The sequence below is a fragment of the Python bivittatus genome, unplaced genomic scaffold (assembly GCF_059951505.1).
Source record: "Python bivittatus isolate LINGU-HERP-01145 unplaced genomic scaffold, Pbiv_v1 ctg000270_np1212, whole genome shotgun sequence".
NCBI classification, from domain to species: Eukaryota; Metazoa; Chordata; class Lepidosauria; order Squamata; family Pythonidae; genus Python; species Python bivittatus.
Window position 1 is genome coordinate 1,951,836 of NW_028277050.1, and position 23,503 is coordinate 1,975,338.

General features: G+C 40.5%; 1 protein-coding gene across 1 annotated transcript; it reads left to right on the forward strand.

The window, feature by feature from the left end:
- The first annotated feature begins 11,133 nt into the window (after window positions 1-11,133).
- Window positions 11,134-21,633, forward strand: GNB3 (G protein subunit beta 3). The gene is made up of 9 exons (XM_007420428.1): window positions 11,134-11,190; window positions 14,209-14,247; window positions 14,411-14,517; window positions 16,069-16,132; window positions 16,331-16,493; window positions 18,852-18,918; window positions 20,070-20,271; window positions 20,415-20,631; window positions 21,527-21,633. The coding sequence occupies exons 1-9, from the start codon at window positions 11,134-11,136 to the stop codon at window positions 21,631-21,633; spliced, it is 1,023 nt and encodes a 340-aa protein (XP_007420490.1).
- Window positions 21,634-23,503: the final 1,870 nt, after the last annotated feature.

Genomic DNA, 23,503 nt, shown 5'->3' on the forward strand with positions numbered 1-23,503 from the left:
AGTTTAAGGCATTGTATTTTACTGTTATTATAAGTGGTCCTTATGATCCAGGGATCAGCCTATGTACCATTACAGATCTTCAGCCAATTACTGTCTGATCTGCCCTGAAGCCTGCTTGATGAGCAGTTTTCTTCTTCTTATATGTCCACTCAGCTACTCCCCAAGGGCAGCTACATTTAAAGGCCAACATTCATTTTATGCAGCTGTGGGTTAGAACAGAGAGAAAGCTTGTAGGGAAATGGAAAGTTATTCTTATCCCTCACTGTGGCTTCAGATCCCAAAGTAGGAACAATTAGATTGGTCCCTTGGAGAGATTTAAAGGTTCTGCTGGAGACTTCAGCCTAAGCTGTTCCATATCTCTCTTCTGCTTTATTTAGCTCTTCCTATCCCTTCTAAGAAGTGAGCCTCTGCCCCAGCCTAGAATTCGTCTGACAGTTCAGGAACTCTTCCACCAGGCAATCATGGCTCCTTCTGCAAAGGAATATTCAGGCTTAAAACTAGAAGAGGAGGGAGAAAAAGGGAAAGCAAAGCTAAGAGACAACGGGTTAGGGAAACATAAAACTACATTCATCTGAAAAGAAGTGGGTATTGGCCTGTTAAACTATTGCCCCAATACATCTTGGTTGCAAATAAATCCCATTAGAGATCTTACTTCTGAGTAAGTGCATTTAGGATAGCAGGCTTAACCTTTGGTTGATTGCAATACATACTTCTAACATTTTCGCCTTTAAGCCTGTGTTATTCACAGGACTTACAAAATAAATATAACAATAAAACAATACTGCTTAGTACCTGCATTATTATTCCAGTAATCCTCACTAAAATTGGAAGTGTGTAGCCAGGAAAGAGCGGCATGCTGAAGATCATCTACTTTCATGGCCATGGTGAAATCTGAACCAAGGATTTTCCAGTTCATAATTTATATATTTGCACACAGTACAGTGTTGCACTGACTTTGGAGAAGCATGACATCTCTCCCCACACCCCCAAAAAACCTCTCCACTTTTCTAAGCTGTTTATTTATTCATTCATTTGTTATATCCCTTATTTCCTCCAGAATCTCAAAGCAGCATTTGTAGCTATGGAGCTGGAATACTTTCATATTCTTCAGGTAGCATGTATGACAGAGGGAACTTGTTTATCAGATGCTGTCCCATATTCTGGTTCTGTAGATTGCTAAACAGATCCAAGAAAGGGGATGGGCCAGCAGGAGGATACTGCTAATTGGGGTACAGCAGAAATCTCAAGCCAAGCTGGGTCATGGGGTACAGCAGGTCTTGGAGTGAAGAAAAGAAAAGGGGGTATAGAAAGGAGGTAGGGATCAAGTCAAACTGTGGCTTTTGCACAGAGAACCATTCTGTTATTTAGATCAGTGTTTCTCAACCTTGGCCACTTGAAATGTATGGACATCAACTCCCAGAATTCCCAGAATTCAACTCCCAGAATGTGTTCATACATTTGGATTCTCCTACTGTCCTTGGAATGGATCTCCAGGTCTTTCTACTGCAAGAAGATTCACTCCATCAGGCAGAAGAGCTAAGACCCAAAGAAGGCAAGAGAATGTGGAATGGCAAGAGATGAAGGCTCTCTATCGTTGACATTAATCTTTCTGTTACTGAATAATGAATGTAAATGAAGTCAATCCTAATACATATACTGCCTTTCTAAAGGATACATAAAGAAATAAAATAAAAATAAAGAGAATGATCATAAAACACAAAGATTAACAGGAAGCAGGATCTGAAAAATAAAAACTATCTGTAATATTAAACCTAAATCTTAAAGGCCTGGACAATTAAAATAAAACATGGTCCTGTGGACTTCTTCCAGAAGAGAATCCCCTAGCTGGCTGGCATGCCACCACTGAGAAGAGCCTTTCCAGGGCAGCCACCTACCCATTATGCTTCAGGTAGGGACCTGACAAAGAAGGTCCTCTTCTGATTTTTTCATGTGGTTATGCTCCAAGCATTCTGTCAACAAAATGTCAGTGAACATTGAAATAGGGTCAGTGAACAGCTCATATTCCTATTGTGATGGTGAGATATAATGAAGATATAAGATTCTTGTAGTGAAACTCCATACCTGCACCTCCATCACATAAAGATTTGCAGTTGTCAACTATTTATTGCAGACACCCACATCCTCCAGCTGCTGAGTGACTGCTGGAAATCAGGTTCTTTTCCTTCTGCAATGGGAAGAAAGTGCTTTCTGCTACATTTCTCCTATCCATGCATCTCCACTAGAGAAGTTGACTACATTCCTCAGCTTCCAGCAAATTCCTCTGAGCTTCAGAAAACAACTTACAAACCACTTTGGGAGAGATTGATGTGAGTCATGTTAACCTTCCATTGGCAATAATCCACCAACCCAGCAGAGTATCTTATTGCAGGACCCATTCTCACTGTGCTCATTGTTCCTGCTAATGAGCTGCTCATTACAGAAATCAAAAAGAAGGTGGAATAATTGGGAGGTAGTTGGGCTTTTGTGAAAATGTGGTGACTATGTGAGATTCTGGGAGGAGACTGGATGACCAAGTGAGATTCAGCAGCCATAATCATATCTGGAAAATCCAATATGTTCATGGCATCTATGGGTTTAAAAAGTGCTTCAGTGGATCATGGGGTAAAGTACAGTATCTGTGACCTCATGCCCATATTATACATCATCAGATACAGAAGGCATCTGAAATACTGAGATGGAGAGTTCAAAGGGCAGACAAGGGAGCTGGAAAGATGATCCATCTGAAGGGAAGTGAGAGTTGGCTTCTTCTCTACACCTGAGTGCAGTTACTTCTCTGAGGTATATTTATGTCTGTTAGGATTTGTTCTGTCTCCACTTCTGCAATATAGCTTTATGCAGATTGGTTAATGTACACTCAAAATCCTTTTAGATTTGCACTAAAAATAGGGTGCCAAAAGGGTGAGTGTCTTCATCTCTTTCAAAGCATAGACATTTCTAATTCATGTTTTCCAGGGCATAGTGTAAGTCAGGTCCTTATGGTATTTCATGGACAATGATTTCCAGGAAAGCAACATGAACATTATAAGAGCTTAAGATGAGGAATGCAAGTGATGTTTCCTGGGAAAATACTAACTAGCCTTGAGGGTTGAAGTGGACTATGAAGATAAACCTTGGAAAACTGCTGGGGCTAGCTGAACATATGAAGCACAAGGTTTAGTGAGGTGATGGTTAACATCTCCCAGTGCCTTGAAAATAAGTGAAAATCAATCGCTAGATGATCGGATTGTTTAGGCGCTACAAAACAGTTTCCCATATACTGTCACTCTAACTGAAATTGTTCTCTTTTCAAAGCTGCTAATAGACATTCCGGGGTAAAAGTCAAATACACTATGAATTACCCATCTCCCCCACAGAAGAGACTCCCATATTTATATGCAGTTCCAATATTTATGGATACCGTCTTCCACATACATTGTAGAGTTTTCTTTGAACTTCACCAGCTTGATCACTCAAGAATGAATTATACATGCCAGGATGTCAGTAGATAAGATTGTTTATGGCAGCTGAACTAAAATTCCCATTATCATCTTCTATCATACCATGCTGATGATTATGGGAGTTGTAGTCCAACACACCTGAGGGCATCAGCTTGGAAAAAGCTATGCTATGGGGTTTTCTTTTAAATATAAAGTTCTCTGTAGCCATGTAGTCAGGTTTGGGAGCCTGAACAAAGACAGGAATATTTTTTGTACTGTAGATTAAAAAAAAAAACAACTTTCTTTCAAAACTTGCCTTGTGGGACAAAAGGTGCATCTATAACACTGCATTCACAGTCCATTTCTATTACTCCTCCAAAGAAAAATGAGCCATTCTGGTCCTGACACCTCTCACACTTGGGGTAATGCTGAGTGTCAACAAGAGACACAGTCTTCCTAGGCAAGGCTAGACTTTTCTAGATGATCAGATGTCTTTGTCCTCTCTTACTCCAAAACCCATCCCCTTGCTGAATCATTCAGATAGCATGACTCCACTCACCTTCCCTGTAATCATCAGGTTAGATGCAAATCATCCAGAGAACATCCTGAAACCTAACACTTATCCATGGAACTCAGAGAAGAAGTTAGAAAGAAGGGGAGACTGGAGAAAACAATGAATGATGAATTTAAATCCACACTTTGATGCATTCAAATAATTTGCACACTGCATCCATGCTTCTTAAATACATTCAAGTTCTTTTGATCTACCCAAAAGTAAGTCTCAGTCAGATTTTTCCTCATGAACCATGTACTGGACAGTATTATAGCTTTAATCATTCTGCTTTTGCTATATACCTTCAACCTTTAATCAATTATTTAAATGTTTTAAATATTCTAAAAATTGATTAAATAGCATTGAAGATACCTTCCTCCTTTATTTTCACATAATGTGAATGTAACCTCAAATAAATCATTTGAGATTACATTTGTTGCCCCATTATGTAGATGTGCTGTCAAATATATTTAAACTCTTATATTTATATATATATATATATATTTCAAATTTAGATACCGCCCATCTCATGAAAAAGTGACTCTTTATATGCCATTGTTTCACTTTTAAAAAGTTTTGGATGCTGCTAATAACTATAATTTGAGCTTTTCATAGAGAGAGAAGAGGAAGCAGAAATAGTGCATGTAAAAACTTACAAAACAAGGCTAAATAAAACCAATGAGAACAGAAGCAATGAATTAATCCATTAAAATCATTCTATTAATATAATTCTTTGAACTGAGTAGCAGAGCTGTTGTGTAGTAGTAGCAGACCTGAAATTAGGCCATATATTCTTCTTTGGTCAATCCATGGCCAGGATAGTGGATGAGGTCATGGGGACAAGAGTAAACTGAAATCTTTAAATTAATTTTGGATGTAAGTAGAGCTACCAGTTGACATTTAAAAATGATTTACTTGGGTGAGGTAGAAGAGAAGCTTAACTGAAAGGATTGAATGATTATTGTATTCTGACTGGGGAGAGTCAGTAGTCTAGGAATAGCCTCATCTAAATAGAGGAGCCAACATTATTTCAGAGAATGGTCTTACCAGTTTCAATTTATTAGTATTATTAATTAATCTCAGAGAAAATTATTCTTGTTCCTTTTTTGCCAGCCAAAAAATGTTTGCCTGCCAGTGAATTTCATGCGCCAATCAATTATCAGTTACTACTGGTACTGAATGCAAGGCTGAAAAGCTGGGTGCTTGAAATGGATGGTTTTGGCCAGACTGGGATGGGCCCTTTTTGCTGGGAGTGGGTGGGCCTCTAGGGACACTTCCCTAGACATAGCTGGATGTGAGACCCAGTTTGTGAAATTGGGCCATAAGGATCAGTTGGGTTTACTACTTGTTTACTTTCCTTCCTGATATGTAGTAGCAGCCCTGCCTGAACTCCTGGACACCGTGTGGCTGAGTTGGTGGTGGAGTTTCCCTGGTTGAAGGTCTTGGGGGGCTTCAGTCTGCCTTTTTTGTGCCCAGAGTCAGAGCTAGCTTAGGAGTTCATGAACACCATGGACATTATCCAACTTATTAGGGGAGCAACTCACATCAGGGGTCCCACATTAGATGTGGCTTTAGTCTCAGGCCAGTGGCATCTTGGCCCTCTTGGATGTCTCAGCAGCTTTCAATACCATTAGCCATGGTATGCTTCTGTACCTGTACCAGAGATTGGGAGTGAAGGTATTTCTATTTTCTCTTTGTTCTTTCCATTATGGGCAAATCCACACATGGCATTTGATATGTTTCCATGAGGTCACCCTCCTTAAACTGCCAAGTCAATTTTCACTGGAACTCCACTGGATTTGGGGCTAGTCATTTTCCCTGTTGCAGAAACTCTGGTTCCTCCCTGCCTCCTGCTGTTGAAGTCCCTCTAGTAGATTTCATAGACAACCTAATAAGCAAACCTGATCTTAATCCCCCTAGCCAGACCCCGTCCACATGTGGCTGCTGTGCCAGTTTGAGATCAGAGCTGTTCCCCTGTATCTCCACATGCCTCTGGGCTTAGAAAGCTTTGCAGTGTCTCCTCTGGAGCTGCATTGTGGGAAGTTTCCCATTGGTGGAAACAGCTGTCTCATCCCACTTCCCAGCCTCTGCACTCAAGCAGTTCCCCCTCCCCCAACCCAACATATATACACAAAGAGACTTCATGCTGCAACTTGTAGTCATGGCTCCTGCTGCAAAAATTGCCTGGCTACAAAACTATTATGCCATGCCATCATCACATCTTTCAGTGGAAATGTACAAGCAGGATATATTTACATTTTGACAGCCTTGCAGTGTTTCCATCCCATCAACAGCTCAGATTTTTTGCAAAATGGTGTACATAGCAGGAGGAAAACAAGGTTGGGGGTAAGGGTTTGAGCTAACAATTTATTCATTTTCACTTTCTGTAAGGAGTGGAAGCAAGGGGATTTTTGTCATGTCTGCATTACTACCTTTGCATTGTTGTTCTGCCTCTTTTGAAGAGTATAATTTTTTACTTGGATGATTTCTCAGTCAGCTGAATTTCTCAAGCTTGGCACACAGCCATACACCTTTTGTAGTGAATGTCATTCTTCCTGAGTTATAGATTTTCTAAACATTATAAATCCACTTCAATTAAAAATATGGTAACACTATCCCTATCTGGTGCGGAGAAGGTCAGAAGTCAATATATTTCATAACTTTAGTTTATTTTTTTTTCTTTTCTTGCACCTTTTTCTTTTTTCTTGCTTTTCTTTTTTTCTTTAGATTCGTCTTTTACTTCATGTAAAATTCTTAATAAATATAGATAGCACTATCCCAATACAATGGAAAACATTTTATGCTGAGATTTTTATATTAGATCAACTAGAATTCATCATTTTCCAAATTAAAAGATACAATACCATTTGTAAGTTGCCACCCACTGGCAGAATTTACAATTACAACCTTATTGAAATCTGAAATTGAACCAGCAGCATTTTAAACCTTAGAGACATCTAGAAGGATAGTTAAATCCTACAAGACCCAAGAGGTTCACCATCATTTTTTTTCTGTTACCAATAAATCAATTTGATACGCAAATTTTATAGAACAAAAAGTATTTTGGACTTGTTGCACCCATGTGTTTTGTACAGAAAAGGAATGAGTAAATCATTGTGTTGTTGGAGATGCAACCAAAATTAATGCTTCCTTAAAACACATGTTTTTGCAATGTCTTACAGTTATTGTTCTGAAAACAAATAATTATATATATTAATTTGACTTTGAAACAAAGTTTAATATTTTTGGATGGACACCTCCTTTTGAACTACATGTCTTCTACATGGCAATTAATAGTTGAACAGTGAAAATGGATTGACACACAGAATTGCCAAGATTCTTCATCATTAAAAAGACAAATGTATGGCCTCAGTGGATTGAAGACCAGATCTGACTTGCAACTTATGAATGAGTTGCCTATAGATGTAGATTATGTATAGACAATTGCAAGGAGATATGATAATATTTAATTGAAATTGTTATGTAAAATTTCAAACACACACAGACAATTTATATTATATATTGCATGAACTCAGCTGAAACTGATGACGCACCTATGGATGAAGTCTGAGGTTGCATAAATCAGACTAAGCATAAAATGAGGGATTTGCAGTATTAATACCCCAAAAGATTATTGTTAGCCAACACATTTATAGCATACACCTTTCTAAGATTTCTTGCAGAGAGCAGACAACGGTTTTCTCCTCTCCCTCAATTTCAGCCCAGATGTGTAGCAGAGAGAAGGCTGCCTTACTCCCTTTGCTCCTTGACTTTTGCTCTCAAACCCTGGAGAGCATCAGGCTGGTGTCAGGCGTACAACCACTACATTATTATACTATATCATCCCATATTGTGAATAAATACATGTGTGGTTGTGCAAGAGCACTTGTGTAAAAATGTAAAGGGAAACTTTTCTGGTCAGCACAGTAAAGTATTAGAAAGATGCTTTATGGCAACTTCTGGATAAGGAAAATGGTGAACTAGACGTCTCTAAAAGAGCAGAGACAATGATGTGGTGATGATTAATGGACTGGTGGCAAACTCAGTCTGATGGAACCCCTTTGGATAAGGAGAGGACGAGATTTCCCACTTGTGCTCCGAATGGCTGCTCCTCACGAGGTGACCACAGGATTGAGATCATTCCACGGATCTGAGCGCCAGGAGATGAGGGAAGCCATCAAGCTCTCAACCGCAGCGAAGCCTTTAAGGACACTGGGTCTGACCACCTCATTTTCTAATCACTTTTGGAATAATAATTATTTTACAGTTCAAAGAGGTCTTCCATGCAGCACGTCTGAAAGACTACCTGGTGGGTAAAACTTCATTACTAAATAGAGGAAAAATTAACTAACAGTTTAGAGAACTTAAAGAATAGAAAATAAAGGGCAAAAAGCTAAATAAGAAATTTAATTCAAGAAAGTTTTAAATGGATTAAGAGACCAGAAGAATTTGGAATACTGGAACTTTTGCTAAGATTTTTGAAATAATAACATAAATAATATCTTTGCAGGAACCCAAATTATTTAGTCTACCAGGAAAGAGATGATTGGTTGAAATTTGAATATATATATATACATCTGAGACTCTATAGAAATTGGACACTAAAGTTCCAGGCAGGAAAAAGAAAAAGAGAGAGAGAGAGACAAACCTGTTTTTTATCTTGGATTCAAAAGAAAAGCAGTGAAACTTATAACATGACAGATAAAGGTATGACACTTGAGAAATTTCAAAGCATCTCTGAAGAACTGGGAGAAAAACTTATAGCTAAACTAATAGCAATAATTACTGTACCAGCTAATGCATTTCTTGAAGAAGATCCTAAAGAGGAAACAAAAGATGAAAAGGAGAATAATGTAGAAGAATTTACAGACTGACAGAATGAAGAGGTGAAACAAATTCCAGCAGATATAAAAACATTGGAAAATAAAGAAATTGTGGCTTATAAAGGAGAGATGACAGCTAAAGTGGAAATACAGATAATAAGCCAAGAGATGAAAGATGACCTGGACAAAGACTTATTAATGGATTTACAAAAGAGGATTTTTAAAGTTTTGAAGAAATTTTTGAGATGGGAGAAAGAAAGTTTGAATGGAGATTCAATCCCACAACAGCAGCTTGAGGGGAAAAAAAAAAGAATATTAAGTTGACTTGTTTGATCAGGGTAAAATAAACAATACTGTTATAAAATGCTGGAAACCCTTTATGGAATTTTTGCCAGTACCTAGACAGAAATGACAATGATTTTTGGATTATGGGAAAAAATGGATTATGTATCTAATTTCATAGGAGGTGGGGAAATATTATATTTGCTTGTACTTGTTGAGAAGAAGATACACTTATTTAAATATTCCTTTTTTCTATTTCTTTTTTTTCTTTTTAAAAGTTCTTTCTTTTTCTTTTTGCACTTTGTATTTCTTTTCTTTCTACTTTCTTTTTTCTTTTTGATATTAGTTTGTATTATCTTTCATACTGTTAAAATCTTTAGTAAAAATATATTTTTTTTAAAAGCAAGATGTTTTATGGCTGTAAAGGTTTTTTTTAAAAAACAGTTATTTAAATTGTATCATTGTAGGTGTTAATTATAATCCTATTTTTAAAAAATTATTAACCAAAACATTCTGATGATTGCTATTAAACAACTTCCCCAAATGGAAGATAATAAGATTTTTTGAACTATAGTGGTAATTGCATAATTAAGGGTTGCTATGATTATTATAACACTTTGGCTTGTGCTATACTATAATTATTTCTAATGCAGCCAGACAACCGTTATTATACTTATATGCTTAATTTTTTAAAAAGTACCTGCCACAAAGGTAAACTTGAATGTATGCTAAAATGAGATTGATGCACCGGGATTAACACTGCTTGTTCGGATGACATGACTCTTCCAGCCAGCTTTTAAAAGTCAGAGTTATTTGATAGTATGAAGAAAAATTCTTGCTGGCCTAAACGGTCCTGTTCAACTCTTATAACTATGATGCTATGAATAAGCAGTAGTAACTCCACAGTTAATCCTTGCCTGAAAGCAACCTGATTGATTTGGTTCAATCTGCTGCCAAAATACAGTTAATCTCTAGAGCCATATGCAGGAACTGAGTAAAAGTGAAACATGAAGGGGCAGTTTTTGAACTTGCAAAGCCAAGAATGGCATTAGGAGAAGGTAGAAAGTAGAAGCCAGGAGTCATTCAAGTTAAAAGTAGGGTTGCCAACTACCCAGAAGCTCAGTCTCCAAAAATTGGCAGGTGGACTTCTTTCCCAACATGGAGATCTGCCCCCAGGTGAAGTTGCCACTGATGTCACAGGAATCAGTTACAACAGTGTTGTCCAAACTTGGCCACTTTAAGATGAGTGGACCAACTCCCAGAATTCCCCAGCCAGCATGGCTGGCTGGGGAATTTTGGGAGTTGAAGTCCACTCATCTTAAAGTGGCCAAGTTTGGACAACACTGAGTTACAACATACCAGCAGACAGTGTAGGCTGGAAGCAGCAGAATAGAAGACCGAGGGGAAGCTGATGGGGTCAGATGGCTGAAGGCTGACATCACACGAATATGAAGAAATACTAACTGAATTGACTAAAATATTGCAGAGAAAATCTTTGGCCTTGCGAGTATAAATATCAGTTCGATGAGCGGGCTTTCTGAATGTTTAAATGGAAAAAAAAAAACAGAACAGCTGCACAGAATATTTTTGGGGTAGTGTTAGGGCTTTCTATCTGAAAGCCTCCATTTTTGTTCCCAGCAATACATGACCCACTTATAATCATATTAGGTGTGCAAGGAGCCATCCTGCTTTTAATGCATGCCCAACATGCATAATAAGAAGTGGTGGCAACCGTGGTCATAAAATTTCCTGGAGCCAAATTTGACTAAGTGAACTTCTCCCACTGATACGTAGCAGAGGGTTTGCTGGCTTGCTTTGACCCAGAACTAGATTTACAGGAGGGTTTGGTGTGACACTCCATTCCTTTATGCCTTCTGTAATAAAGGGAGTTCAGCTGATTCACAAGATCTAAATTATTGGAAATATTGTCAACAGAAAAGAGCTAACATTTCACAGCCTTAGGGTTTTTCCTCTTTCTCCTTTGATCTCCACAGGGCCCAGGGGACTCCAAGTGAAGGCTGAAAACTAATCTGTCACGATGGGTGAAATAGAGCAGATGAAGCAGGAGACTGAGCAGCTGAAGAAGCAGATTGAGGTAATGCTGAGAACAAGAGGGAAATGGCTGAGACTGGGCAGTTTCCTCCACCTCAGATGAGGATAAAGGCTGCCTATGAAACCCTCGTTCATATTTCATCCATGAAATCATGAGCAGCCTTCTCGGCCTCAGCTCCCTACCTGCAGCCCTGAAAATGGTATCTCACACAATTATTTTAAAGATTATAATTCAGATAAAGCACATTAATCAGTGGTAGGTGAGATTAGACCTATAAGCACCATGTTCCTGAAGATACTTCCTTTGGGGCCTCCCAACCTCCCTCTGCAGCTCATCTGGCTGTCTTATTTTTAAAGGTAAAGCTTGCACACTGCAAGGCAAAAAGCCAGTATTATATTTCCACTATATCACTGTTAGGCACACGCCTTTGTTTATTTGTTTACCCAAGTTCCAAGAGCCAGATAGAACTTGAGACGAGGCTTTTTAGCTAACAGAAGTTTTATTGGCCAAGAAACATTCTGGATGGCTCATTCAACACCGTGGCAAAGTGTTGAGGAGAACCACATCTGGCAAAGCAAACAACAGAGATTTTATAGACGTTTACAAATGTAATCAGATCGTACATCCCCTCATGTCCATATAAGGGATTTTTGGGATGGTCTAAGGAGGAGTAAAGGTGGGCCCTAAAGAGGTGAATCTAAGTTTAACTTTTTTCTTCTGGTTACCATGTCAGTCCTTATCTCTTCTTTGTTCCTCTTTGGAATTTCAAGGTCTCTTCTGGCAACTTTCCTTTCCTGGCCCCAAGCTGATTTACAGCTTGCTTGGTTCAAAGACAGTCAGGCATCTAACGGCTAATTGCTTATTCGAAGACAATCAGGCATTCAACAAAGAGATAAGGTGGGGGGGAAGAAACGCTGTGCTCTTTACAAAGCAAGTTAACCCTTTATAAATAAGATAGAGTGCACTGTCACATGCATGTCCATACATTATGAGAGAGTATAAAATTGTGTATCAAAACAATGCCCTTCATCATAGAATGCCTCTGGGCTCACATGGGTTCCTTAGAAAACAAAATGGAGGTTGTTGCAATCTAGTGCTTTATTTATACCCTTCTACCCAGATACACACACACACACACACACACGAAAACGGAGGCGGAAGGAGCGACTGGAGGGTCTGAGGAAGTAATCAGTATTTTATTACTAGCTATACCCACCGTGGCAGCCACTTTGTGGTACCATATGGTCAAGGGTTCAGATGTGCTCATTAGCCTGAAAGGTTGTCTAGCCCAATGTGTATTTCCCATTTTGAATAGTAACAAGTATCCAGAATCAATATTATTTGGGCTTTCCTTAAATATTTTTACTGTATTTGAGTTGTATTTTTCTCTTTCTTCCCTAGTCCTGATAAACCAGTTAAATGGGCATATATGTCCCCAGAGGATACTGGGGTTGTAGTTTTCTCAACCTACAAGAAATCTACCTACTGAGAAATTTAGTTAGGATAAAAAACACTGCTAGACATTACCTGAATTCTGAGAATGGGGTTATTTGTTTCACAGCAAGGAAATGGGCTGCTCTGAAGACCTAGCTGTCTTTGGATTAGGAATATATTAAGCCCTTTCTGAAATTTCAACTTACAGTATATCCTAGAGAAAAAAAAAGTGAAAAACTCTTATAATTGGAAGTATTTAAAAAAGCATAGTATTTGTACCTCTGTAAGAAGTAAATCTGCTCACATCTGGCCTATAGTAAGAAGGCTTATGAGTAAATGGGCCCCACCACTGCTGGAAGTGATTTAACAAAATACAATGTTTCAGTTTAAATATTAAACTGTATGTACCTAAGATTTCTGCAGTTTTACACTGCTTATGTGCCTTGTAACTACAAAAAGAGTGAAATAGATGGAATCCTGGGTTTGAAAAACCCAAGTGTCTTCAAATCTTCAGCCAGTCCAGAAGTTAATTCAAGACCTTGGTCCAATTACATTTTCCCAGCCTAATCCTCCTCATAGGGCTGTTGTGAGAATAAATCATTTTAGCTACTTGGGAGGAAAGGTGGTGAAGAGATACACAATTTGGCAACAGGTGTGCTATGGATTGTTTTTTCAAGAATCCTGAGATAAGAGGAAATTGAACTGTTGGTTATTGAAGGCCAATTTCACCTAAGATTATACAGGAACCACAATTTGTGATGTGTCCTGCTTTCTTACTACACTTCCATTCCAAAAATCCAGGCATTTCCCCACATTCAGGACTGACTGTGAACTTTGACTGATCTCATGATGCTATTTCTTTCTGGGAGCAGACTTGATGTTTTCTGATTTTGTTCCAGCTTATTTGAAATCACAACAAAATATTACTTTCTTGGGAATTGCTACGGCTCTGCAAACCTTACAGACAGTTCATGTTTTCACTGGCAGGAACTGTTGCTTTACCCCACTTCTTAGCTGTTTGGCCCAAGTCATTATTCTCTCCCTGTACCCAGTTTACCATTCCTGCAGTCTGCCTCTTCCTAGATGCCTAGTTAAGAACTTATCCTCTTCCAGCCAAGGTAGCAATATGCAACTATTGTCACAGTTACTGCCAAAAGTGCATGGTAGTAAAATTGCCCATGTGCTATCATTTAGCCTTCCCAACTCACATGGGCTTTTAAAAGGCAGAATAATGGTGGCCAAGCAACTGGGAATTTGTGGGACTATTTTCAGTGCTTCTCAAGTCTTATTTGCAAACCATTAGACAAATGCACATCAGTGTATATACACAGTACTGAAAAACATGGTGGGGGGAGGGAGAGAAAACAATTACTTGTATTTTATTTTTGTAGGATTTGGGGTGAGGGTATTTTGTTACTCCAAGTCACTAATTAGTTGACATTCTTTCCACTCTCCTATTGATCAGCTGGAAGGAAAGAGGGTGAGTTCTGATAGAGTGGTGTTCTTTGCTCTTAAAGGTCAGGAGAAGTGAAGATGGTCACAGGTTAGTTTGAAACTACTTCATAAAGGATAGGGGGTAGAAATGCTGGGGTATAGAAATGTCATCTCTCTCCTTCTCTCTTTCAGGAAGCTCGAAAAGCTTGTGCTGACACTACACTTGCTCAGGTAGGAAATGCTAACAGTACATTACCCTGTTTGAATATAATTTGCCTGAGTGGGTAAGTCTGGCTTAAACTCAAGAGAGCAGCAGGTTCCCCAACTCACTTGATATGGCCCATTGGTGGAGGCCTTTTGGTAATAGGAGCTGCATTTCTTCTTTTCTGTACAGCTTGCTTCTGACATTGAAGTGGTTGGGCGCATACAGCTGCGGACACGGAGGACTCTGCGTGGACATCTGGCCAAGATCTATGCTTGTCACTGGTCCACAGATTCCAAGTAAGTAATGCTATAATGGTGTTTCTCAACCTTGGCAATTTTAAGAGGTGTGGACTTCAACTCCCAGAATTCCCCAGCCAGCAGGCAGGCTGGGGAATTCTGGAAGTTGAAGTCCACACCTCTTAAAGTTGCCAAGGTTGAGAGACACTGCTACGTACATAGAAAAAGGCAGGTGGCATTTTTCCTTGCTATCTTATTCCCTGAGTCCCTTCCCAGCAAGTCAGCCCAGCTACTCAGACAAATTACATAGCCAAAGGCTCTTGTTATCTGTGCTATCCAGAGAAGGGGAGAATCGCTGTCTGTTCTTTCCCATTTATCCCTTTTGAACACTTAGCAGCAAAATGGCTATACCAATCTCCTACAGATTATACTGCAGATTAACCACTTCTATGAATATAAAATAAGAAATGAAATCTCAGTGTAAAATAGCAACTTGGACTTGAATTTAATATGTTCTTATGTTGTTGCTAGATGTATAAAAGAACAGGACAGGGTTTTAATTTGTAAATAAATTTTGGGACAACTCATGCCTTTCATAAGGTCTTTTCCTTTAATTCTACTCATCTACAACTAAAATAAGGAATATTAATTAATTAATTAATTAATTGCATTTATATCTCAATTTTCCTGCAAGGAGCTCAAGGTAGCCTAACTCTTTTTGTGTGTACTCTTTCACATTCTATGGAGGCCCATGAAGATCTCCCATGCAATTTTCCTGGCTGCCCAGTTCAGGAAAATAATAGTACAGGCTCTAATGAACAGGGACATACAGTAGCTGTCTTTCTGCAAGAATCAGAGTCATGGGAATAAAGGTCTTCACTTCTCTTCAAGATCACCGTTTAGAACAGAAAAACAGCAATATTGCCCACATCAATGTCTATGGAAGGACTATAGTTAAAACTTCTTTCTTTCAGTGATCCTTAATCACTTAATTGAGGAATAAGGGAAGGGGAACAAAAAGTGAAAGAGAACAAGAAATAAGCCTGTGAGAATTGGCCTGTCCTAGCCTCTCCCACCATTACGCCACTCACCACCAAGCCCATATGCCTGTGGAGCCACCAAAGAGTTCATTCCAAAGAGATCAGCCCTCCACTTACAAAGTTGGCTACTCCTGGTGTCCTTTTCCATCATTTCAGTCACCCAACTACCTGGAAAGATTTATCAGAGTAAGAGATAGTGAAGAGCCTAAGATCATCTAGTAAGTTTCTTTCCAACTGTTTACAAAATGTACATGGTATATTTCATGATGTCTATACTGTAAATGTAAATTGTTATGATATAATAAGAGTAGCAGCAATATGAATAATTCTATATTCTGAACTATACCAAAGTGAAACATATACCCCCCCCCCCCACTTCTACTTTCCCATCCCTTGGCTATGAATACTGGACTGTCACTTTGTTATAAAATGGGGAAAAAATTCACCTTGAAGGTACTGGACCTCATATGAGAAGGCTGAGATTGGGCATGGGGTGGGTGGTGGACTTGGAGCAATTTGGCCTTCAGATCCCAGTTGAGCACCCATGCTAACACCCTTCCCTCTCTTATAGGCTCATGGTCAGTGCTTCACAAGATGGGAAACTCATTGTGTGGGACACCTATACAACCAACAAGGTAGGAGATATATAAGCAAATAGATGCTATGTCCACAGTCTGTTAGCAACGCTAGGAATGAAAAGTAGCTGCTAGCGTTTTGTCTCTGAGCCTGTTTCCTACTAGTGAAGCCTTTCCTACTAGTGTTTTTCTCGAAGTCCTTGATCACTTCTGACCAAGAAGGTAATGGTGGATTTCTGTTCTATCCTTTAATCCCAGGTTCATGCCATCCCTCTCCGGTCTTCTTGGGTCATGACCTGTGCCTATGCCCCATCAGGGAATTATGTGGCTTGTGGAGGTCTTGACAACATGTGCTCCATCTATAACCTCAAGAGTCGTGAAGGGAATGTGAAAGTGAGCAGGGAGCTCTCAGCTCACACAGGTGATCTTTTGCTTTAGGTCTTGGTGAAGCCTTAGCTGCACTCCATAAAACAAACCCAGGCAAAATACAGAATATTGCATCAGGGATAGCTGAGCAACTTTACAGCTTCCATTTAAAACAAACATGTTGTTATTGTTCTCCTGGTGAGGAATAAAAAAGAATTTGAGGATCTACACATTCTTGCTCCAACTGTGAAAAGTTGTTTGCAAGCTTATGGATGCTGAACTAAAATCTCAGAAGCCAAAGAGATTGCTGCATAGGATATCTGATGGCTCCATGTAACCAGCAGAAGCAGGCTAAAAGATAGTTATTTAAGTACTACTGTAATATCAGAATTATGCAAAATGAAAAATACTCCTTTTCTTATGCAGCATAATTAATATGTGCTGCAACAGTTTGACCCTGTTAGACCTGAGGAAGTGGACAGGGTCCTCCGGGCTGTAAATGCCACCACCTGTCAATTAGATCCATGCCCCTCCTGGCTGGTTAGGGCAGCTCAGGAGGTGACATGTGGGTGGGTCCAGGTGATGGTGAATTCATCCTTGAGAGAGGGAGTGTTTCCAGTGGCCTTTAAAGAGGTGCTGGTGCACCCCCTCCTCAAGAAACCATCACTGGATCCCACCGTACTGGACAATTTTCGTCCAGTCTCCCACCTTCCCTTTTTAGGGAAGGTGGTTGAGAAGGTGGTGGCGTTGCAGCTTCAGAGGATCCTGGATGAAACGGATTATCTGGACCCTTTCCACTCGGGTTTCAGGCCCGGATTTGGGACTGAAACAGCATTGGTTGCTCTCTTGGATGATCTCTGGGGGAGCGGGATGGGGGTAGTGTATCCATCCTTGCTCTTCTTGACCTCTCAGTGGCTTTTGATACCATCGACCATGGTATCCTTTTGGGTCGGCTTGGGGAGTTGGGGGTGGGTGACACAGTTTTGTGCTGGTTCACCTCCTTCCTCCAAGGCCGGTCCCAATCAGTGTTGATAGGGAGCGAGAGGTCCAGCCCGCGGCCCCTCCTTTGTGGGGTGCCGCAGAGTTCGGTACTCTCCCCGCTCCTTTTTAACATCTACATGAAACCACTGGGTGAGATCATCCACCACCATGGGATGAGGTATCATCAGTATGCAGATGATACCCAGTTATATATTTCCATCCCAGGTGATTTGAGTGATGCAGGCCTTTCACAGTGTCTGGAGGCTGTGGGGGTCTGGATGGGGAACAACAGGCTTCAGCTGAACCCTGGTAAGACGGAGTGGCTGTGGGCTGGGGGCTCCTCTGTATCCAGAAGTTTACCATCTTTGGTTCTGGATGGGGTCACACTACCCCAGACAGACCCAGTTCATAACCTGGGGGTCCTCCTGGACTCACGACTCCATCTCGAAGAGCAGGTGGCAGTCATGGCCAGGAGGGCCTTTGCTCAACTACGTGTTGTGTACCAGTTACGCCCTTTTCTGGATCAGGAGTCCAATCAGTCACTCAGGCCCTAGTCATCTCCCGTATAGACTATTGCAATGCGCTCTACAGGGGGATACCCTTGAAGAGTATCCGGAAGCTTCAGCTGGTTCAAAATGCAGCCGTGTGGGCAATTTTGGGTGCCCCAAGGATGGCACATGTTACACCTTCGCTACGTGAGCTGCATTGGGTCCCAGTCTGCTTCCGGGTCCAATTCAAGGTGTTGGTTATCACCTTTAAAGCTCTACATGGCATGGGACTGGGTTACCTGAGGGACCGTCTCACCCCCATTATATCTACCCATCCCACCCGGTCAGGCAGGGAGGGTATGCTGCGGATCCTGTTGATGAAAGAACGTCGACTGGCGGGGTCCAGAAAGAGAGCCTTCTCTGCCGTGGCCCCCGCCCTATGGAATACTCTCCCCCCAGAGGTGAGGCAGGCCCCAACTCTCTTGTCCTTCTGGAAAGCAGTCAAGACCTGGCTCTGCCAACTGGCATGGGGCGCAAAAAAGGACAACCAACCCTGGGGGTGGCTAGCACCCTGAAGATGCTCCCATGTGTTAACATCTTACTGGCATCAACATCTTGGAAGATATTGCTTGTGTATGTGTTTGGTTTTATTCTATTTTTACAGTATTTTATATTGTTTTATTGTATTTTAATATTTATTGCTGTTTTATTGTGAACCGCCCAGAGTCACTTTTTGTGAGATGGACGGTATCTAAATTTGAAATATATATATATATATATATATATATATATATATAAATAAATAAATAAATAAATAAATAAAATCCAGCTTCTGCTGACAGAAAAAAAAATCTTTGAAAAAGATAATAAAATATGTCCTGTGTTAGTCGTAGCCTCTTTCTTCCCTTCAACAATATTCCTATTCTCTTATTCCTGCTCTGCAGGCTACCTCTCCTGCTGTCGATTCCTGGATGACAATAACATTGTCACTAGCTCTGGGGACACCACCTGGTGAGTACATCTGTCCACTCATATGTGAGCTGGCCAACAGGCAACCATATGGGTACTCTACCAGGGAAAGATGTTGGCTCCTGTTTGTTTGTTTGTTTGTTTGTTTTTATTTCAGCACTGCCTAACTCAGTTGACTGCTCTTGTGCCCCAATCTAGTTTTAATACTCTTTAGCCTATCCCACCCTTCTCCCAAATTGAAGATCTTCAGATGTGCTCTACTCCCATCATCCTCAGCCAGGATGAGAAGGCCAGTCTGGGTTAGAGGAGGCAGCATCTACTGGGATAAGGAGAACCAGATGTCAGCATTTGATCCAGAACGTTAGGGTTTAACCAGACTCTGCTGGTGACGATGGGCTACAACGACTTCCTTGCCTCACCCATACTCTTCTTTTGAAGAGTATTCTAGCAACTGCGGTTTATTTTTTTTTTAAGTGTCATTTGCACACTCACTGCATGATGTCATCTCTATTTGGCCCTAAGGGATTCAATGGGAACAGCTGGTTTCATCAAGCTATGCAAACTCTCCCACTGCTACTTCCCTCTTACATCATCCCCTAGAACCGTGTTTCTCAACCTCAGCAACTTTAAGATATGTGGACTGGAGAATTCTGGGAGTTATCTGAAGTCCACATAAACTAAAGTTGCCAAGGCTGAGAAACACTGCCCTAGAAGGGTCTGCCAAACATAGAAACCCAACCCAGGCCCTGTGTTGTGAAAATCACTGAGGAGAAAGGTCTGCTGTGCTTTGCTGCATGAACAGGAAAAACTGGTGAAGAATGTTTAGCTCTGCTAGCTTCCACAGTCTTGTTGGGTTATTCTGCCTCTCAGTTGCTCACTCCCATTTGGTGCTGTCTGTGGGGTCTCAGACATCAACCCTGGTTCCATTATGTTGGTCTTCCAATGGTGGAGGAAGCCATTAAGAGATCTTTGCCTGCATTTGACCAAACCACATAATGAGAGGACAGTTAGGAGGCTGTTCTCCTAATTGTCCTCTCATTATGCAGTACTTTTTTTCCCCTGCATTCATAACAATTTCTTTATTAGATTATCTTTGAATGTAGCTGCCTAAATCTGTTAGTATTCCAAGCCTGTACTAGATGGGAAGATGATCAAACTAGCTTCCCACTGCAGTCTTCTTCTTCGCCTTACAGCATCCTCTGGGATATTGAAACAGGCCAGGCGAAGACCACATTCATAGGACACACTGGTGACTGCATGAGCCTGGCCGTCTCTCCAGACTTCAAGCTTTTCATTTCGGGAGCCTGCGATGCCACAGCCAAGCTGTGGGACCTCCGAGAAGGAACTTGCCGCCAGACATTTATAGGACATGAATCAGATATCAATGCCATTTCAGTAGGTTTCTGAAGCCATTCCTGGAACTGAGGGTGGAAGGTGGAAGTGGGCTGGAATGAAGGACCCTGAAACAGTGACAAAGGTTAGGGCAGAAATAATCTGCAGAAGAGAAGCAAATGATTTCTCTCTCTCTCTGTGCCTAGTTCTTCCCCAATGGGGATGCCATCTGCACTGGTTCTGATGATGCCTCTTGCCGCCTCTTTGACCTTCGGGCAGACCAAGAGCTAGTCACCTACGCTCACGAGAGCATTATTTGTGGAATTACCTCAGTCGCTTTCTCCCGCAGCGGGCGCCTCCTCCTGGCTGGATATGATGATTTTAATTGCAATATCTGGGATACTCTGAAAGCAGAGCGTGTGGGTGAGTTACAGCTACGGTTCTGAGGGTTTTCCTCTGACTTTTTATACGTTCACAGAAAAATGTGTACGGAGTAATGCATACCCCTTTGGGGGAAGATTTGCTGTGGTTTTTTTTAATCACAAAATGATATCGTCTAAAAATAGAAGAATGAGAGACTAAGCAAAATCAAACGTAACAGTTTCACTTATTCCAACATCAAAGTGTTCTTTTTTCCCGATCATTCTTTGCCCTTCAAGGCTGTGAAGTAGCACAGCTCAGTTCTACTCAGTTGTGGAGAATGGTGTGGGCATGGAGGCTGCATATTGCTCCTTTCTCACATCAGGAATGCAACACAAGTTACACACCACTGCAGACGGATTATGTCTTCACACATCCCCTCTCTGTACAGAGCCTTTGCTCTAGATAACTGTGCCATCAGAGGTCAGGTGAATGGCAGGTAAGAGCCACCTGTGCTTCCCAAAATTTTGAACTCTGCCCCAAGAGTTCTGCTAGGGTCAGGCAAAATGACTTTCCTGCAGACTAATCCACTGCCTCTCCAAAAATTGAGGATCTTTCTCTTTTTGTCACATTAATTCTTAGGGCTTTTTGATTTTCTGTTTTAAACATTACATTATCCATTTCAATCACCATAGCAGATCATGAACAAAGATTCCTATTATGGTTGGTCACACAGTCAGCCAGATGTTTAGACTGGATTTGGCATTTTTATCCACCTAGCAAGTCCTTCCCAAGGACCTGGGACAGGCAGATGTTGTTGTTTGATGGTGTTAAAGGTATCACCGCAGGATGTAACCTGTTCCAAGTAAAGCTGCCTTTTGCAATTGACTGATTGTATTATTGTTGTTGGTTTTGTTGTTATTATTATTATTATTATTATTATTATTTAAATCTACAGGCATCCTGTCTGGACATGACAATAGGGTGAGCTGTTTGGGAGTAACTGCAGATGGCATGGCTGTATCTACTGGCTCTTGGGACAGTTTCCTGAAAATTTGGAACTGAAGATGCCATGTGAGGAGAAGGGTGAATTTGGAGAGGCTTTTCCGACGTATCTTTGAGTACTACAGCTAAAATTTTTGTTCTATGCAGATATTGATTCACACTATATTTACCTCCCTAAGGAGAAGCTCAGGGAAAGAATCCACACAGGTCAATTCTTCTAATACTCTTTGATACCTTCCCCCAAACTCAGGGGTCCATTTCTGTGACTGCTTCAGGGTATGACATCAGCATGGTGGCAGTTCCTACTCATTCTACCTAAATTAAAGGCCCTCAAGAAATACCTAAATGCATCCCTTATTTCCCCTCCCCCAACTTATCTTCCATTTTATCCTCATGTCTACCCACAAGGACCTCAGACATATCCAATTATAGTTTGTCCTCAGATATGTCTTCAAGTGGTTTATCACACCAAGTATTCTACAATGAACTTTATTTACTTTTCTCTCAGATAATATATTAGCTGGTTGCTTTACTCTACACATTGCCTGGGGAGGAGTTTGCTGCCCCTATTTTGAGCCCTGGAGCCAGGAATGCTTAATGTAACCTTATTTATTGTCTACCTATAGTTATTCTTCTCATACCACTTAATTCCATATCTTTTATCCTTAACATTCCATCATTCTTTAGGCTCCTCCATCCAAGTCACTGCTTTATGATGTAATTATGATAAAGATGTTTTATAGCCCAGGCAAAATAAAAGTGACACATTGGATAGACTGGCTCAAGTTGCATTATTTGAGGTCAAGTTCTGGGGTTCAGGCTGAAACAGAATTGGGCCTGAACGAGGATATTGTTAAGGCACAACCAGGATGCAAAAATCTCAGAATTCAATAGTTTTAATGCAAGAATTAAGGATAAAGTACAGAACCTTAGAAACTGCAGTAGGAACCTCCAGCTGTCATTTATAAGTAAATCCATTAAGATGAATCTCTTTGAACATTTTGAATCTTCTTCCCCAGCTTTTTGCAGCCTGGACCGAGCTGCTGTTCATGAGATAAGATCCTGACAATCTCATCTCCCATCTGTTGGCTTTTATGTCTAACATTCTTCCTGTAACTTTCCCAGCCTTCTCACAATCTCTCTGATATATTACCATGGTGCCAGAGAATCTCAAACAGAGGATTAGATCATTTTAAGAGCAGATGAAGACATATCTTAATGTACTCACTCTTCTCTGGGTGGTAAGAAGTTCTAGAGGCACTGGTTTAGTTTCCTTTGGAATAGAGAACACTGGATAATGCCTTCTCTTTTTCTTTTATTCAGTCATATGGAAGCTTGACAGTATGTTTTAAATATCTGGTTAAAAGTATTCTTTCTAGTAAAGTTAGTCCCTTTAGTTCTATAGGATAATTTTCAATCTTTTTAGTAGAGGATCACAGAGAATAGGCTAATAGCCTATGGGTTTGCACCAGGGTTGCCTAATACCCCCTAAGGCTGTGCTTGAATTTCCAGAAGCATGCTTTATCAAATCTATTTTGGAGGTTGGGAAGAGCTGTCTACCCTTCACTAGAGAGACACCTTCTTCAAACTTTGATGGTTATATTCAGAAAGCAATGGGGTGGATTCACAGAACACTCTATGACATGATCATCATTTCCAAGCAAACTTTCACAGTAGCATGTGAACCAAAACTATGACTAATATTTTTTAAAAATGACATTTTCTGAAATTTGATTGACCCCATGATAGTCTTTTTGCAACTGTCTGAGACAGAGTGACAGTGACTTGCCTAAAGTCACCAATTGTTTGTGATTTTATGCAAGAATTGAAGAACTGCTTCCTGCTTCTCTTAAGCATGAATCAAAAGCCCATGTGCTACTTCTAACAGCGTCCCACTATCACTTGTTAGTTTGACTGTTGTCTCCCAATC